Below are 18,860 nucleotides of genomic sequence, written 5' to 3'. Positions count from 1 at the left end.
ATTATCTTAATACTATAATAATTGTTATCTCCTTTACTTTTTAAGTCTGATAAACATGGTGTTAACCGGTATTTGTATCGAAATACCGGTTCGTCATCGGTACATTAAGGTAAAACCAGCACCACATAAAACGCCAAAAGTCGGTACCGGATTGACTTTGATAATCTTTTAGTTCGAGAAATTTGGTACTGCTACCCAGTACCATTTGCTCATCCCTGATCACGGGTTCCGTACGAACACCAACGGTACCGTACAACTTTTTTTTAGTTTCAGGGGTAGGGATGAGCTCGGTGCCAACTGATACCGAATCGGTATTGGTACCGAAAATACCGGTTACGGTATCGGTATATGAAGGTAAAAACCGGTAGCGAACCGGTACCAGGAACGCCAAACGTCAGTACCGAACTGGTACTTAGGATCTTTCGGTTCAAGAAATTTGGTACCGGTACCCATTACTATTTGCTCATCCCTGACTACGGGCTTCTACCGAACAACATAATTACCATACAACTCTTTTAGTTGATTTTCTTTAGGTTATTTCTTAGTGTTTTTTTCTACATTTTGTTTTTATTCTTGTTAGCGACTCCGTGTGCAACACGCTCGTAGTGATTTCAAACACATATAAACACAGACAAAATAACAAAAAGAGTGAATTTCAAGTTTTGTCCTTTATCTTTAGGCCACTTTGCAAGTTTTGTCCTTTATGTTTAAATTTGACGAGTTTTGTCCTTTATGTTTAAAAATCAAGCACGTTTTGTCCTTTATGCTTGATTTTTAAGGACAAAACGTGCTTGATTTTTTAAACATAAAGGACAAAACTTGTTTGATTTTTAAACATAAAGGGTAAAACGTGCTTGATTTTTAAACTTAAAGGACAAAACTCGTCAAATTTAAACATAAAGGACAAAACTTGCAAAATGGCCTAAAGATAAAGGACAAAACTTGAAATTCACTCTAACAAAAAAATTTCGCCGCAACGCGACGACGGTTTTTATAACTAGTTATGAAAAAAATCCAAAGGCGAGTTGGTCCAAAATGTTAAGCCCAAATGGCTTTGTTTAGGGCTTCATTTTTTCTTATTTTTTCTGTAAGTTATATATATTTACCAAGTAAACCATGTAAAATCAAGATTCATTCATATTTCTTTAGAGAAGATGTTAGCTATAACTGATGAATATCGAATCTCAATATCTGAATTTTGTATGTTTAGTGTCATCTTACATTTTTTGATGCACGTATTAAGAATTAAATTTCACATTTCTTACGAATAATAAAATACAGGCAAACTATTATTCATATATAAAGATATTTATGTATGATAATTCTTAACAATTAATTATCTACATCTTAGATTATAAACTACTTTGAAGATGTTTGTAGTAGATGAATAACTTTATTGAGGTTAGCTATGGATGATCCAGACGGAACAACACATGACTCCTCAGCCTTCTTCTTCCATTCAATTGCTTTCTTCCTCATTTCCTTTCCCTTTTCTCCATTCAACAACTCAATCACAAGCTTAGCAACTTCATCACTCTTCACGTTATTGTCTATCGCCATTCCAACACCCCATTTGTTGCAACTCGACCAACAATTCGTTTGTTGTTCAGCGAAAACCGGCCAACAAATCATTGGCACTCCACTAGAAATGCTTTCAATCGTCGAGTTCCATCCACTGTGCGTTAAAAACCCTCCTACTGAAGGGTGATTTAGAACTTGTTCTTGTGGACACCAACTAGCAAAATACCCTCTTTCTCTAGTTTCCGTTGCAAAGTCACAGGGAAGAACAGCAGACTCGCCAATAACAAGGTCAGGACGTATAATCCACAAGAACGAATGGCCACTTTTCGCAAGACCCCAAGCAAACTCAATTAGTTGTTGAGATGTCATCACGGCGATGCTACCAAAGTTGACATAAATGACCGATGATGATGTTTTCAAGTCTAGCCATTTTAAACATCCTTGATCTTCTTTCCAAAGGTTTGATTGGATGGATGCCAGAGATTCATCAACAATCGTCTTCTCCAGTAAGTTAAATGGACCAACTCCATAACATGGAGGATATGTTGCAGAAATTGTGTCCAAAATGTCACGATCTAGCTCGTCAAACGTGTTAAAAATGATGGCAGAAGATGTTTTTGCTCTCTCTACTTGTAAACATATAAATTTAACCATATAGTCGTCACCAGGATTGATCATTCTAATGCATGGTGGAATATCTCTCAGGCGCATTCCGGATAAGCAACATGGTATACAATCTATGATAGTATCCAGATACCCATTTGTTAGAAAACTGGAATCTGTGGAACAAAGAGAAAAAAATCATGAAATTAGTTTCCATGTTATGTTTTATATGAAATCATAATCTCTTCACATCCTATAAGTATTAGGGTTTATTATGTAATTAGTTAATAGTTAGATAGATAGTTTAGATTTATTAGTAAGTGGCGGTTACAAAGTTGAAGGACCAAAGTTGACAAGATGGAAGTTTGAAACTTCCCTCAATAACCGAATGGATGTGTCTCCTACACACACCATTTCCGAACCAGTATCAAGGCAACAAGGAAAGGACGCAACTGTTGATCATGCGGACGAGAATCAACACACCTTTTCAAGTTCCAATCTCAACCACACATCCAAGAGACATGACTTTTCACGAAGAGACACGTCTATTCACTCGTACCCGTAGGAAACTATAAATAGAATAGATTGATTCATTTGTAACTTACACACTCTCACATTCATTCACTTGTACATATTCACGATTTGTATTCATTCAATCAAGGTTAGTTTATGTTTATTCGTTCATTGTGTTGTTCATTGTTCGTTATCAAGATTCTGGGCAACAGTGGTATCAGAGCCTAGGGCTCAAATTCGTTTCGGAAAACAATCATCAGGCGAGTGGTTGAATTCCCCTAACAATTCTGATCACGCAGGAGGCGTTGATTGGGTTGTTCTTTGTTAAGTTTTAACATCAATCGCATCAAGCGGGTACGATTGTTGTTCGTTCGTTAATCGTTCATCAGGAGGGTGTTCGATTTTTATCTGATCATCACTGAGGGTGTTCAGATTCTGAGTTTTTTTGTTAATTCAAATCAAAGCAAGAGGCTACGGTTCGGGTTAAGAAGACGGAAGCAAATCTGAGAACTTTGTATTCCGGTTTGAAGAAGCAATCGCAAATCTGAGAAGTTTGGGTTGTTTGAAATTTGCAAAAGACACAAAATCTGAGAAGTTTTGTGATATCAAAGCATCAAGAGGGTGTTCGTTTGAGAAGTTTAGTCGTAAATCAAGCGGGTTTGGGGCTGATTTTGGTTTGTGTTTAGAGAATCGCGAATCAAGAAGGAAGAAAAAAAAACGCAGCCAAGAGGGTTGTTAAGAAAAGTCAGAAAACCGTGCGGAGAATCACGATAAGAGAAGTCGGTCGGTTCGCAAATTCCAGGTTCTACGTTCTATTTTTCTGGAATTTATATAAGGTTTAGAAATTGTTTTGATTCCGTTAGAAAGTTAGTGTGAATTTTTTTGGAATCATAGACTTCGGTTTTAGGAGAAAACCAAAGTTTAGAAAGTGAAAGTTGTTGAAAAGAAATTATGGCGGATTCAGGAGGAGCCTCTCCGTCAAACGCGGTAGTAATTAGAGAGGGTAGTTCGTTCTCCCAGTTTCAGTGTCCTATTTTAAAGTCTACAAATTATACGGTATGGGCAATCCGTATAAAAACCATTTTGAGGGCAAACGGTTTATGGGAAATGATAGAACCAAAAGAAAATACGCAAGCGGATGAAAAGAAGGATATGATGGCGACCGCTTATTTATTTCAAGCACTACCGGAAGATATGATAATACAAGTTGCAAGTTGCAAGAGTGCAAAAGAAATTTGGGATGCATTAAAGACTAGACACGTCGGTGCAGATCGAGTGCAAAAGGCACGTCTTCAAACGCTCAAAACAGAGTTTGAGATGTTAAAAATGAAGGAGGAAGACACTATCGATTCGTTCACTGCAAGACTAAATAGCATTGTCACGAGGGCAAGTGGTCTTGGATCAACTTTTGATCAACCGACTTTAGTACGGAAACTTCTGAGTTCTGTACCAAAAAGGTTCGTTCAAATTGTTGCAACCATTGAACAATTCGCTGATTTGGAAACAACGACGCTAGACGAGACAATTGGAAGATTGAAAGCCTATGAAGAAAGGACCGGTTTGGTGGATGAAAACCCGGTATATAATCAAGAGAAACTTATGTATACACGACGCGACAAGAACTATGGTCGTGGAAGGCGTTTTGGGAAGAATGGACAAGGAAGGTTCAACTCATCGCAAGACAAATGGCGTGATGGAAAGTTCAAACAAGAAGATTGTCACACCCCCAAAATCCACACGCGGAGTACCACAGCTTGGGAGCGTGACTGACCGGGATCAAGCCACCAATCATATTGAACATGTAATTAATATCAAATAAAATAAATGTAAACCATACATCCAATACGATAGGGGTTTCAAACATAACCATAGTTTCAAAGTGTAGCGGAAGCATAGTAAATAATCCAACACTAGTTAATAGTTTTAAATGTCATAATAGTTCAACGTAAAACCCCGATCCTTGCCCACAACGACCCGCTTCTCCAGTGCAAGCTCCATAAGTACCTAAGGTCCTGCAAGGCATGCAGCAGAGAGTCAACAACTAGTTGAGCGAGTTCACAGTTAACAGTACAGTAATAATATGGTATGAGTAATAGTAAGTTCGTTCGTTTATATCATGTTTCATATTTCCATCGCGGCCTCCCAGGCAGGTGTGCGAAGATATTAGGGGATGTTCTTCCCAAGTATTCTAGACTAGATTAATTTGTATCGCGGCCTCCCAGGCAGGTGTGCGAAGGTTAGTAAGTTTAGTTCGCGGCCTTCCAAAGGCAGGTGTGCGAAGATGTCATAGTATCGCGGCCAACCCGTGGCAGGTGTGCGAAGATCAGTTCAATGAGTGTTACTAGTCTAGTAGGTTCGTATTCGTTAAGTTCTACCATCTGAGTGTGCATAACAATCTATCAAATCCCATTCCCCACCCGGGAACCCATGCCTTGGCTGTGTGAACTCACCTTGGGTTTGCTCGGTATGCTAAGTATGTGCTCAAAGTAAATCAATCACGTCCTAGAGTATGTACGTACACAATCAGTTTGAATTCATACAGTTCACGTATAAACATAATCAATGATCATCAGGTAGTACACATCACCAGTCAACATCACATAAGTCATGCATATTGTTTAACATCAGTTAGCTAACTAAGTTAACACTTATCAAAACTACATCAGTTTACTGTGCAGGTTATTCAGGTTGGCGAAACAGATTATTTGGCGAAACACTGGTTGACGAAACACAATGTGTTTCGTCAACTACCCTTTGGCGAATCTAAATTCTGTTTCGTCGAACATTCTTTGGCGAATTAGGGTTCTATTTCGTTGACTGTCCTTTGGCGAAATAGTCTAGCTGTCTCATCAAATGCTCTTGGCGAAACACTCATTCCATTCCGTCAAACAGTCAGTTACGTCAATTAATTTTATCAGTTACGCAGCAACAGGAAACCCTAATCATCTACAGCCGAATATCATCATAAGAAAATCATGCAATCATCATCATTCAGTAACCGTTGATCATACCAATTACATCAAGGCACATATCATCTAACATGAATCCTAACTTACGTATCACAAACCGATTACCGTAACACAAACAACATTTAGATATTGCTCCTGAACATCATGTAATCTAATTCATCATTAACAATATGCATATTCATAGATTGTAACCGATAAATCATGCGTTGCGAGTACGGGATTACCATAAGCATATATTCACATATGATCCAGGAAATCAAGCATAGATATAACATAAATCAAGAAATCATGAACACGTAAACGACTAACCGAAAGAATCAAGGAAGCAACTAAGTCGATTCTAGGCTTCGGGTATGCGAGATCGCCGTCACAGAGCAAAGGAGTTCTTAGGGTTTCTGTTTTGCTAAAAGTGTGACAAATGAAGAGGTTACGTATAACCTATACGCGTTTAAGGTTAACTGGGCCGAACTGGGCTTGGCGAAACTGATTGGGCCGGCGAAACAGGATTGGCGAAACAGGTTACCTGTTTCGTCGAATGGTTCTTGGCGAATCATAATCTGATTCGTCGAGGTGTTGTACGGCAAAACACATATGGATCCTTAATGGTTTCTAACAGTTTAAGTCTAAGTTTTCTAAACAAGTTCATACCAATACCATTCATATTACATCAAGTGCACATTATCCATATTACAAGTCAAGCAAGTCAAACAGTCAAGGTCAATGGTCAAAGTCAACGTGCATTAAATACGAGTCAAAAGGTCGAGTTGTCACATTATCCCCAACTTGAAAGAAATTTCGTCCCGAAATTTGGTAAGTACTTACTGAGGAAGCTAGGTAGGTTGCATCGTTCACTGGTTTTCCTGGGGTGTCACATCCTCCCCCCGTTGATCTGGAATTTCGCCCCGAAATTCCGTGGTAGTAGCTTCAGCCTCAGCAGTGGTTGTATTGGTTCCGAATAACTGGGGATACTTTTCTTTCATTTGGTCTTCGCGTTCCCAGGTGTACTCTGGGCCACGTCGGGAGTTCCAACGAACTCGAACAAGAGGGATTCTCTTGTGTTTGAGGACCTTCACATCCCGGTCCGTAATTTCAACAGGTTCCTCGACGAACTGCAACCGCTCGTCGATAGTGAGTTCTTTAAAAGGAATTATGAGAGTTTCATCTGATAAGCATTTCTTTAAGTTCGATACATGAAAGACATTGTGAACTGCCCCGAGTTCAGCTGGTAAGTTCAATCTGTAGGCTACTTTGCCGATTTTCTCAATGATCTCGAATGGTCCGACATATCGTGGATTTAATTTCCCCCGTTTGCCAAAACGTACCACACCCTTCCAGGGTGAAACTTTCAACAATACCCGGTCCCCGACCTGAAATTCCAAAGGCCTTTTACGCTTATCCGCGTAGGCTTTCTGACGGTCACGTGCTGCCGCCATACGTTGTCGTATCTGTGCAATCTTTTCTGTGGCGTCCACTACAATCTCTGGACCCGTAATCTGACTATCCCCCACCTCTGCCCAACAGAGAGGTGATCGGCATTTACGCCCGTACAATGCCTCGAATGGAGCGGCTTGAATGCTGGTGTGATAACTGTTATTGTACGAAAACTCCACCAAAGGGAGGTGCTTTTCCCAGCCGTTGCCGAAATCGATAACACATGCCCGGAGCATGTCTTCAAGAGTTTGGATCGTTCACTCAGACTGCCCATCCGTCTGAGGGTGATATGCCGTGCTCATGTCTAACTTTGAGCCGAAAGATTTGTGCATCGCTTGCCATAGCTCTGACGTGAATCGTGCATCGCGATCTGAAATGATGGAGATGGGCACCCCGTGCCTTGAAACAACTTCCTTAAGGTAAACGTCTGCGAGAGTGGAGAACTTATCCGTTTCCTTTATCGCCAGAAAGTGTGCAGACTTGGTGAGTCGATCCACGATCACCCATATGGTATCATTCCCACGCTGGGATCTAGGTAAGCCTGTAACGAAATCCATGGAAATTTCTTCCCATTTCCATTGCGGTATCTTGGGTTGCTGAAGTAGACCTGCTGGTTTCTGATATTCCACTTTGACCCTTGCACATGTCAAACACTTGCCGACGTAGGTGGCGATGTGGGCCTTCATGCTTGGCCACCAATAAGTAGTTCTGATGTCGTGGTACATTTTGTCCGACCCTGGATGTACCGAGTAGCGAGACTTGTGTGCTTCGTCCATCACAAGTTCGCGTAGACCGCCATACAGTGGGACCCAAATACGCCCCGTTACATAGTAGGCGCCGTCTTCCTTTTGTTCCATTTGTTGCCTCGAACCACGTAAGGCTTCAGCCTTTACATTTTCCGGTTTCAATGCTTCCACCTGAGCATCTCGTATCTGTGCAGGAAGACTAGACTGAATAGTGAGCTGCAAAGCTCGTACGCGTCTAGGTAGAGTGTCTTTCCGACTAAGGGCGTCAGCCACAACATTGGCCTTGCCTGGATGGTACTTGATGGCGCATTCGTAGTCGTTCAGTAGTTCAACCCATCTCCGTTGACGCATGTTCAAATCCTTTTGCTTAAGAATATGCTCGAGACTCCTGTGATCGGTGTAAATTGTGCACCTGGTACGGTGCAGGTAGTGTCGCCATATCTTAAGCGCGAAAACTACAGCTCCCAGCTCTAAATCGTGCGTCGTGTAGTTCCGTTCGTGAACCTTGAGTTGACGAGAGGCGTAGGCAATCACTTTATCCCGCTGCATCAATACGCAACCAAGACCCTATATTGATGCGTCACAATAAACCACGAAATCTTCCGTGCCCTCTGGCAACGAGAGAATAGGCGCACTGCAAAGCCTATCCTTTAAGTACTGAAAAGCGGTTTCCTGGGACTCTCCCCAGCGATAGGTGACACCCTTCTGTGTCAGCAGTGTAAGCGGTTGAGCGATCTTCGAAAAGTCTTTGATAAACCGTCTGTAGTAACCCGCCAAACCCAAGAATTGGCGTATTTCCGTTGGTGTACGCGGTGCAGGCCAGTTCCTGATCGAATCTACTTTGGATGGATCGACATGAATCCCATCCCTGTTCACCACATGGCCTAAAAAGTGGATTTCACGAAGCCAGAAGTCGCATTTGGAAAACTTGGCGTACAGCTGTTCCTTCCGAAGGAGTTCCAAAATAAGACGAAGATGCTGCTCGTGCTCCTCCTGATTCTTGGAGTAAATCAAAATGTCGTCGATGAAAACAATGACGAACTTGTCAAGATAGGGTTTACACACCCTGTTCATAAGATCCATGAATACGGCAGGCGCGTTCGTTAACCCGAATGGCATGACGAGAAACTCGTAGTGACCGTAGCGAGTTCTGAATGCGGTTTTGGAGACGTCCTCATCCCGGACTCTCAGCTGATGATACCCTGACCTTAAGTCTATCTTCGAGTAGTAACTCGACCCTTGCAACTGATCGAATAAATCGTCTATACGCGGGAGAGGATAACGGTTCTTCACCGTCACCTTGTTCAGTTCACGGTAGTCGATGCACATCCTGAAAGTACCATCTTTCTTCTTCACGAAAAGTACCGGAGCTCCCCAAGGCGATGAGCTTGGACGAATAAAACCCTTTTCCAAGAGTTCTTGTAGCTGCTTCGACAGTTCTTCCAGTTCAGTTGGAGCTAAACGATACGGTGCGCGGGCTATTGGTGCTGCTCCAGGAGCTTACTCAATCTGAAACTCGACTTGACGATGAGGCGGTAAACCAGGTAAATCTTCAGGAAACACCTGAGGAAAGTCACATACAACTGGGATATCCTCCAGCTTCTTTTCCTTTGCTGATGCGTCAGTGACAAGTGCCAGAATGGCAGTGTGTCCCTTTCGTAAACATTTCTGCGCCTTTAGGAAAGAGATGATGCCAACCACAGCACCACTCTTGTCGCCTTGAACTTCGAGAGGTTCCTGACTAGAGCAAGGAATACGAATAACCTTCTCCTTGCATAAAATCTTTGCGCGATGTTGGGATAACCAATCCATACCGATAACGACGTCGAAGCTACCCAAGACTATGGGTATAAGATCAATCGAGAAAGTCTGACCAGCTAGAACGATGTTACAGCCCTTGATCACATGTGCCGCTTCTACACTTTTACCATTTGCCAGTTCTACGACGTGTTTAGTGTTTAGGGGTGTTGGTGTACGTTTTAACAATTTACTCATTTTCAATGACATATAACTTGTATCAGCACCCGAATCAAATAAGACAGTAACGTAAATATCGTCGAGAAGAAACTTACCCATAACCACGTTGGGATCATTCACTGCGTCACCCCGACCTAGCACAAAAGCACGACCCCGAGCTTCGTTGCCATTGTTGTTGTTGTTTCCCCCGTTGTTGTTATTGTTGTTATTCCCGTTGCCCTGGTTGTTGTTGTTGTTGCGATTCTGGTTCAACTGTGGGCAATCGCGTTTGTAGTGGCCTTCAGCCCCACACTGGAAACATCCCCGGTTTCCACGCTGTGGCTGCTGCTGCTGGTTCTGTGGAGCTAGCGGTGGGAGTTGCTGGTTTTGGTTTGCTGGTCGCGAGCTTCTACAATCTTTAGCCTCATGGCCCGGCTTGTGGCATCTTTGACAACGTTCCCTGCGACATCTTCCACTGTGGTGTTTGTTGCACCTGTTACACCACGGGTGAGTTCCCCTATAACCACTCTGCCCCTGGTTGCCCGATGATTGCTGACTCGGACTCTGGTAATCGTTGGTGCGACGCTGCTGAGTTTGGGACTGAACCGAAACTGATCCCTTGCTGGAATCCCCATCCCACTTTCTTTTGTTCTCGCTGGTTGTGGCAGAAGTAGTAGCAGCTGGAGTGGCTGAAGTAGTAACTGTAGCAGTAGCGTTGACACGCTTAGGCAGTTTATTCTGGTCCACTGCCTGGTCGGTGATGCGATGAGCGAGGCGTTGAATAGCCTGGATGTCGTCGAGATTAGCCGATGTTACGTGGCTCTGGATTTCCGGTGCCAAACCCTTGAGATATAACTCAATACGCTTGTATGGAGGGTCCACCATAGTTGGGCACAACACGGCCAGCTCATTTGACCGTTTAGTATACGCTTCAATCTCTGATCCAACCATTTTCAGGTTATACAGCTCGTCTTCCAGTTTGTGAATATCTTCACGCGTGCAATACTCTCTCTTGATAAGTTCCTTAAAATCGTTCCAGGGTGTGGCGTTAGCAGCTGCCAACCCCAGAATTTGCACCTGCGCGTTCCACCAGGTTAGCGCTATTCCCTCCAAGGTGCCAGTTGCATACTTGACCTTGCGAGCCTCAGGGCACTCGCACATTTTGAATACTGACTCTAGCTTTTCAAACCAATGGAGGAGTCCCACTGCCCCCTCGGTGCCACTGAAAGAATTTGGACGACAGTCCATAAAGTTCTTGAATGTGCAGACAGGCTGCTGCGCGTGTTGACCTATTGTACGAATAGGACGAAGTTAAATACGGGAGTTAATGTAGGATCTAAAGACCCTAGTATGAGTCTATACTGCAGGGTATACTACCTGCTTGAGCGGCTGCAACTGCCGCAGCAACGAGAGCCTCTAGCTGGGCTTGAGTCATGTTAATTCGTGCGGCCATTGATCTTCACATCAAAGGCAACATAAGTGAGAAAGGTTCGCGAATAGTGCGATGACAGAAGAGTGTAAGCACATAAGTGTTCTCAAGCAGTAACAGATAGCGAGCAATAGTAGGGTAAGCATACTACGAGCAAAGTTCTAAACAGTTCTAGCAATCAGGTAATAAACATAAACCTTCCTAGGATGTCGAGTCTTGCACGTGGAGCGAAGCGTCGTTGTGGATCGTTGAGAGCACTGTTCTGGTTATAGTCTGGTTTTAATAAAAACGTTTTCCCATATTAAAACCAAGTTCTCTATAACCAATGGCTCTGATACCAATCTGTCACACCCCCAAAATCCACACGCGGAGTACCACCGCTTGGGAGCGTGACTGACCGGGATCAAGCCACCAATCATATTGAACATGTAATTAATATCAAATAAAATAAATGTAAACCATACATCCAATACGATAGGGGTTTCAAACATAACCATAGTTTCAAAGTGTAGCGGAAGCATAGTAAATAATCCAACACTAGTTAATAGTTTTAAATGTCATAATAGTTCAACGTAAAACCCCGATCCTTGCCCACAACGACCCGCTTCTCCAGTGCAAGCTCCATAAGTACCTAAGGTCCTGCAAGGCATGCAGCAGAGAGTCAACAACTAGTTGAGCGAGTTCACAGTTAACAGTACAGTAATAATATGGTATGAGTAATAGTAAGTTCGTTCGTTTATATCATGTTTCATATTTCCATCGCGGCCTCCCAGGCAGGTGTGCGAAGATATTAGGGGATGTTCTTCCCAAGTATTCTAGACTAGATTAATTTGTATCGCGGCCTCCCAGGCAGGTGTGCGAAGGTTAGTAAGTTTAGTTCGCGGCCTTCCAAAGGCAGGTATGCGAAGATGTCATAGTATCGCGGCCAACCCGTGGCAGGTGTGCGAAGATCAGTTCAATGAGTGTTACTAGTCTAGTAGGTTCGTATTCGTTAAGTTCTACCATCTGAGTGTGCATAACAATCTATCAAATCCCATTCCCCACCCGGGAACCCATGCCTTGGCTGTGTGAACTCACCTTGGGTTTGCTCGGTATGCTAAGTATGTGCTCAAAGTAAATCAATCACGTCCTAGAGTATGTACGTACACAATCAGTTTGAATTCATACAGTTCACGTATAAACATAATCAATGATCATCAGGTAGTACACATCACCAGTCAACATCACATAAGTCATGCATATTGTTTAACATCAGTTAGCTAACTAAGTTAACACTTATCAAAACTACATCAGTTTACTGTGCAGGTTATTCAGGTTGGCGAAACAGATTATTTGGCGAAACACTGGTTGACGAAACACAATGTGTTTCGTCAACTACCCTTTGGCGAATCTAAATTCTGTTTCGTCGAACATTCTTTGGCGAATTAGGGTTCTATTTCGTTGACTGTCCTTTGGCGAAACAGTCTAGCTGTCTCGTCAAATGCTCTTGGCGAAACACTCATTCCATTCCGTCAAACAGTCAGTTACGTCAATTAATTTTATCAGTTACGCAGCAACAGGAAACCCTAATCATCTACAGCCGAATATCATCATAAGAAAATCATGCAATCATCATCATTCAGTAACCGTTGATCATACCAATTACATCAAGGCACATATCATCTAACATGAATCCTAACTTACGTATCACAAACCGATTACCGTAACATAAACAACATTTAGATATTGCTCCTGAACATCATGTAATCTAATTCATCATTAACAATATGCATATTCATAGATTGTAACCGATAAATCATGCGTTGCGAGTACGGGATTACCATAAGCATATATTCACATATGATCCAGGAAATCAAGCATAGATATAACATAAATCAAGAAATCATGAACACGTAAACGACTAACCGAAAGAATCAAGGAAGCAACTAAGTCGATTCTAGGCTTCGGGTATGCGAGATCGCCGTCACAGAGCAAAGGAGTTCTTAGGGTTTCTGTTTTGCTAAAAGTGTGACAAATGAAGAGGTTACGTATAACCTATACGCGTTTAAGGTTAACTGGGCCGAACTGGGCTTGGCGAAACTGATTGGGCCGGCGAAACAGGATTGGCGAAACAGGTTACCTGTTTCGTCGAATGGTTCTTGGCGAATCATAATCTGATTCGTCGAGGTGTTGTACGGCAAAACACATATGGATCCTTAATGGTTTCTAACAGTTTAAGTCTAAGTTTTCTAAACAAGTTCATACCAATACCATTCATATTACATCAAGTGCACATTATCCATATTACAAGTCAAGCAAGTCAAACAGTCAAGGTCAATGGTCAAAGTCAACGTGCATTAAATACGAGTCAAAAGGTCGAGTTGTCACAAAGATGATGATGAAGACTCATCACATGATGCTTACAAGAGTAGAAGCAACCAAAGGAAGTTTGGGAAGGATTTAAGCAAGATAAAATGCTACAATTGCCAAAAGTTTGGTCATTATGCCTCAGATTGTCCTGAGTCAAATCAAAGAGAAGAAGAAACAAATCTGGTGCAGGAAGACGAGGAAGCAACTCTCCTAATGGCAATCAAAGAAGACTGCAATGATCTACTTCAACAAGCACATAATGGCAAGCAAGACATGGAGAAAGATCAAGGCGCAACATAAGGATGTTCGAGATTAGGGGGGTGAATGAAATCATAATCTCTTCACATCCTATAAGTATTAGGGTTTATTATGTAATTAGTTAATAGTTAGATAGATAGTTTAGATTTATTAGTAAGTGGCGGTTACAAAGTTGAAGGACCAAAGTTGACAAGATGGAAGTTTGAAACTTCCCTCAATAACCGAATGGATGTGTCTCCTACACACACCATTTCCGAACCAGTATCAAGGCAACAAGGAAAGGACGCAACTGTTGATCATGCGGACGAGAATCAACACACCTTTTCAAGTTCCAATCTCAACCACACATCCAAGAGACATGACTTTTCACGAAGAGACACGTCTATTCACTCGTACCCGTAGGAAACTATAAATAGAATAGATTGATTCATTTGTAACTTACACACTCTCACATTCATTCACTTGTACATATTCACGATTTGTATTCATTCAATCAAGGTTAGTTTATGTTTATTCGTTCATTGTGTTGTTCATTGTTCGTTATCAAGATTCTGGGCAACATTATAAAGCAGAAATTCTTATAAGAAAGAAGTTCATGGATATATAAAAAAACTATAATAGATTATTGACGGCTACTACAAATCAGTGACTTTAAGACGTATTATTTGTGTTACTATAACAAGGCTCTTAGATAATTTAATTTCTTAAAATATATTATGTATAAGTCATTAAAATATAACTTAATAATGACACACACATACATGGGCAACTAGTAAAAATACCCACGCTACATAGTGGGGCTTTGGTATGTATCTATTTGGTTTGGTACAGCACCGACACTTAATATAATTAGATGGAAACATACATCTAAAGGTAGGTATTATATCCTATAGAACTCAGTTTGGTTGTTACTAGTTACTTGTCTTTTTGTCATTCGAACTATTAGTGATTGCTTATTAAAAAAGTTCTTGTATAATTTATTCTGAATCATACTTTTAGTGTTATACAATTACATAGTAAAGTAAGTAAATAAATGGGAGAGAGACGTACAACTATGTCTCTTATCCAAATTTATTCTTGTCAAACTTAATTATCTAAAGAAAATATCTAGAAAATGATAGGGAGTATAGAATTACCTTTGAGTGGCATCAAACCTTTCTTTAATAGATAAGGAAACTGATCATAGATACATATCATTGAACCAGCTCCACTGGTCCATACGAGTATCTCGGGGACATCCAATTCCCTAGCGGCATCCATGGTGAAGCTCATCATCGCGTCAGCGACTATGCAAGTCACTGGTGTATAGGAAGCACCGACTTTGGCAATGAGACTTTTAAACGGACCCAAACAAGTTTCCTCGATAGACCTGCATAGGGATGGAATATCTTGAGTGTCATCAAGGCTCTCTGGCAAAGGGAGGCCATCCGGAATGGTTTCGAAGCAGAAGGAAGGGAGGCCGCATATGACGTTAGAGCCCAGCGATCTAAGGAGGCGCTGGTGGTTAAACTCGGTGTTGACGAAGGTGATAAGAAAGCCTTTGGAATGTAGGATTTTGGCAAGTTTTAGCATAGGATTAATATGTCCTTGTGCTGGGAATGATATGACCAATGCATGTGGCTGCTTTTGATTAGAACCCATGGAACCCCTCTCCCTCTTCTCTACCTATTAATATTAATAATAATGAAATACAACATTTAGTAGACGGTTATACTTATAACTTTTGACTTAATTTGTGTCCATACAAATGAATGGATAATAAGACCATGCTTAGTAGACCTGTGCTTCGCAAACCACGAACCAACCATCAGGCCACCACCATCCCCCCTTAACACCCGTATTTTTATACATCTTTTTATATTATTTTCTATCAAAACCGGTCCCAGATTTTTTTTTTCAAACAAGAGCGAAAGCATTCATAATTAAATAATGTTATAAAACAACCATCTTTAAAATTTACGTTATATATTTATTTGATAAGTTGAGTAAGTTTACATCAGAACAACTTATCTATATAACCCATAATTTATACATTAAAAGTGGGTTATAAACATATGTTTGTTCCTTAAACCAACCGAGACTCGACTCGACTCCCTCAACCCAAACATTATTTAAACAGCTATTCGCCAATGCTAAGTGAGTTCATAAATCGACTATAATGTTTTCTGGATCACAGCTTATCCACCCAACCATATTCCACCTATGGAAATTTTATAATTGACTGCAATTTTTAACAACTGTTCACCGGACAGTGATATAACGACTGACCACTCAAAGGTGGTTAAACGACTGGTTAACCAATGGTAACATAACGACTGATTACCCGACGGTTATTTTAACAACTTACATGTGAATTCCATGGCATCAACTCTTTTCTCCCCTTTTTACAACTAACATCATTGTATAATTTATTATATAAAATCACAACATTTACACCAACAATAATTCACACATAGCATATAACTGGTAGCACTTTAAATGATGTCAGGGGAGTCGTATGAACTCACCTGGACGTCTAGTGAAAACCACTTGTAAATCCTTTGTGAAATGCTTTTTATCTCCTGTAACCAATATTATATATTTAATATCTTGTACTCATGCTAAACTTAACAGTATTTATACTACTACTGCTGCCTACTGCCTACTGTCTACCACTACCACTATCACTACCAGTACCACTACTATAGACGGGTAAGTAACTTACCTTTCAGTTTTGATAAATTGATTACTTGAGATCTGGGTTCATGACGACTACCGAATATTTACTGCTACTAATCAACCCAACTACGGTAAATCAATCATACTCCTCGCTATAATAATTTATCGCCACTATTATATGTATTTTCTCTGTCTAACAAATTTCTTTATCCATTCTGTAGTTCAAAACTCTATGCTTAATTAAAGAACCTGTATATAGGCCTGTACTACTTAGCTCAAAAGTAAAGTTAATAAGGTTGACCAATACAATACCGATAAGAAGGCTTTGATGATTTTACACCTGGCAGCAAAACTGAGAGGTGCTAGTTTAAAGATCAAATGACCAAGAGGTGTCCTCCAATCATTTACAGCTTATAGGTGGCCATTGTTTTACAGTGCAACGTGTCTAACAACTTGCCAGCATATATTCTTCATACATATCTTGACTTACTATACATTATAATATAATAATACTAAATTACAATTACATTTACAAAATATTAACTCAACGTTAATATACATATATATTTAGTGTGATCAATAAATTTATCAATACCAACTAGTTGATTTTCCTCTGCGCGTGGCGGCGGAGACCCAATGCCTGCAAAATGAGTGTCAATAACGGCAAACAGATGCCGAATATCAAAACATAAATAAAAATGTCGTGAAAAGGATAGTCACTCCGTCCTAAAAATGATTTTAAATAACTTAATATATAATAATAGGACCACCAAGATGGGTCTCTTGCTATGCTTACTGTTGATTTTTCGAACGCTTTTAATTTGGTTGATAGGACAGCCTACTGTACGAGGTAAGGAAAAGGTGTCCTTCTATTTCTACGTGGGTTGATTTTTTATATGGTCAACCAGCTATATTATACGTGGGGGATGAGTTTATTTGGTCTACTACTGGCGTTCAGCAGGGGGACCCCTTGGGGCCCCTTCTTTTTGCCCTTGTTCTACACCCCCTTGTTCACCGAATAAGGGATCGCTGCAAACTTCTATTTCACGCCTGGTACCTAGATGACGGAACGCTTATTGGAAATGCCACCCAAGTGGCTAATGCTTTAGATATCATCAGATCGGAGGGTCCTTCCTTAGGGCTTCAACTTAATATAAAGAAAATTGAAGTTTTCTGGCCAACCTGCAATGGTGTAAAAGTTCAGGAGGGCTTATTTCCTCGAGGGATTGGGAGGCCGGTGCTGGGTGTGAAACTCCTGGGGGGTGTCGTTAATCGTGATGCAGAGTTTATTAGTAGTATGGCTCTTAAAAGAGCGAACTATGCAGTCGAGATGATGAGGTGCCTTAAACGCCTACGGGACCCTCAAAGCGAGCTCCTCTTGCTTCGTTCTTGTATGGGTGTTGCTAAATTATTGTTTGATCTTCGAACGTGTCAACCTTCTTTGGTCGGGGGAGCTGTCTCTGTTTTTGATGAAGGCCTCCGGGGAACACTAGAGGATATTGTTGTTTGTGGGGATGCCTTTTTTGGAGATCTCCAGTGGAGGTTGGCTTCTCTCCCGACCCGGTTCGGAGGCTTAGGGAATTGTACGGGCGAGGATGCCTCTTCATATGCTTTCGTGGCTTCAAGGGCCCAATCTTGGGGTTTAAAAGACCACATACTCCGAGAATGTGGTGGGGATGTTTTAGACTCCGATTACAGGAGTATGTTGGACCTTTTGCATAGTTCTCTTCCCGACCTTGATATTGGCGGTTTCTACATTAAAGACACTGCCCCTCCTAAATCCCAGAAAATTCTGGCGAATGCCTTATATGGAGAAATTGTCAAGAGGTTTGAAGAGAAGTTTGTTTTATCCCCTCGGAAAAGAGCAGTGTTTGAATGTCTACGTGCCCCACATGCTCAGGATTTTCTGTCTGTCGCACCTATTGAAGGTTTGGGGCAACACATGTCGGCTGCGGAATATCGTGCTATCCTTAGATACCGACTGATGATTCCTTTGTTCCCAGTTGACGAGCCATGTTAGGTATGCCGCAAAGTGTAACAACTGCCACTAAAATCAATAATTAGGACAATAATTAGTCAATAAGAAAACCCTAATTGAGACACCCAAGTAATTTTGCACTAGCCCTAAAATTTTCAGAATAATTGGAATCAGGATCAGGGCCCCTAAAACTCGAGGGGGGCAAACCCTAGTTGAATAGTTATCTAAAATAAACGATGGATTGTTCTGATTGGCCAAATATTTTGATTCATCCAAGCTACTCCCGTGCATGGCAAGTCTAGGACATTTAGGTATCCCTTACGGACCGTAAGGGATCAGGCTTACGGTCCGTAAGCAAGGCCAAATTTTGGCTATAAATAGCCGACCTTGGCACTTAACTGTTGAAGTTAAAACGACGTAAAAAGCTTCTGTATACGTCGAGATATTCT

The 18,860-nt window shown here is 41.3% G+C and overlaps 1 protein-coding gene across 3 annotated transcripts; it reads right to left on the bottom strand.

The window, feature by feature from the left end:
• Window positions 1-1,268: 1,268 nt before the first annotated feature.
• On the bottom strand, window positions 1,269-16,802 carry LOC110908054 (7-deoxyloganetin glucosyltransferase). 3 transcript variants are annotated; one of them, XM_035982760.1, is made up of 4 exons: window positions 16,746-16,802; window positions 16,283-16,336; window positions 14,912-15,440; window positions 1,269-2,300 (listed from the first exon to the last, which is right to left on the bottom strand). In XM_035982760.1, exons 3-4 carry the CDS (start codon window positions 15,414-15,416, stop codon window positions 1,360-1,362), a joined length of 1,446 nt encoding a protein of 481 aa, XP_035838653.1. In that variant the 5' UTR covers window positions 15,417-15,440; window positions 16,283-16,336; window positions 16,746-16,802; the 3' UTR covers window positions 1,269-1,359. The 3 variants fall into 3 exon arrangements, 2 of the variants coding, with proteins under 2 accessions (XP_035838653.1, XP_022008651.1); XM_022152959.2 differs by lacking the exon at window positions 16,746-16,802 and adding an exon at window positions 16,480-16,661; XR_004878674.1 differs by lacking the exons at window positions 1,269-2,300; window positions 16,746-16,802 and adding exons at window positions 11,459-11,807; window positions 16,480-16,660.
• Window positions 16,803-18,860: the final 2,058 nt, after the last annotated feature.

This window comes from Helianthus annuus, chromosome 14 (assembly GCF_002127325.2).
Source record: "Helianthus annuus cultivar XRQ/B chromosome 14, HanXRQr2.0-SUNRISE, whole genome shotgun sequence".
In the NCBI taxonomy this organism is placed as follows: Eukaryota; Viridiplantae; Streptophyta; class Magnoliopsida; order Asterales; family Asteraceae; genus Helianthus; species Helianthus annuus.
Note: the sequence above shows the minus strand (reverse complement) of the source record. Positions and strands in the feature narration are given on the sequence as shown.

Bases quoted from the DNA above. Each gene is read 5' to 3' on its own strand.
- LOC110908054 (XM_035982760.1), bottom strand. From the start codon at position 15,416: ATGGGTTCTAATCAAAAGCAGCCACATGCATTGGTCATATCATTCCCA. The intron at 2,301-14,911 runs GTAATTCTATAC...TTTGTTCCACAG, and splicing joins AGGTTTGATGCCACTCAAAG to ATTCCAGTTTTCTAACAAAT.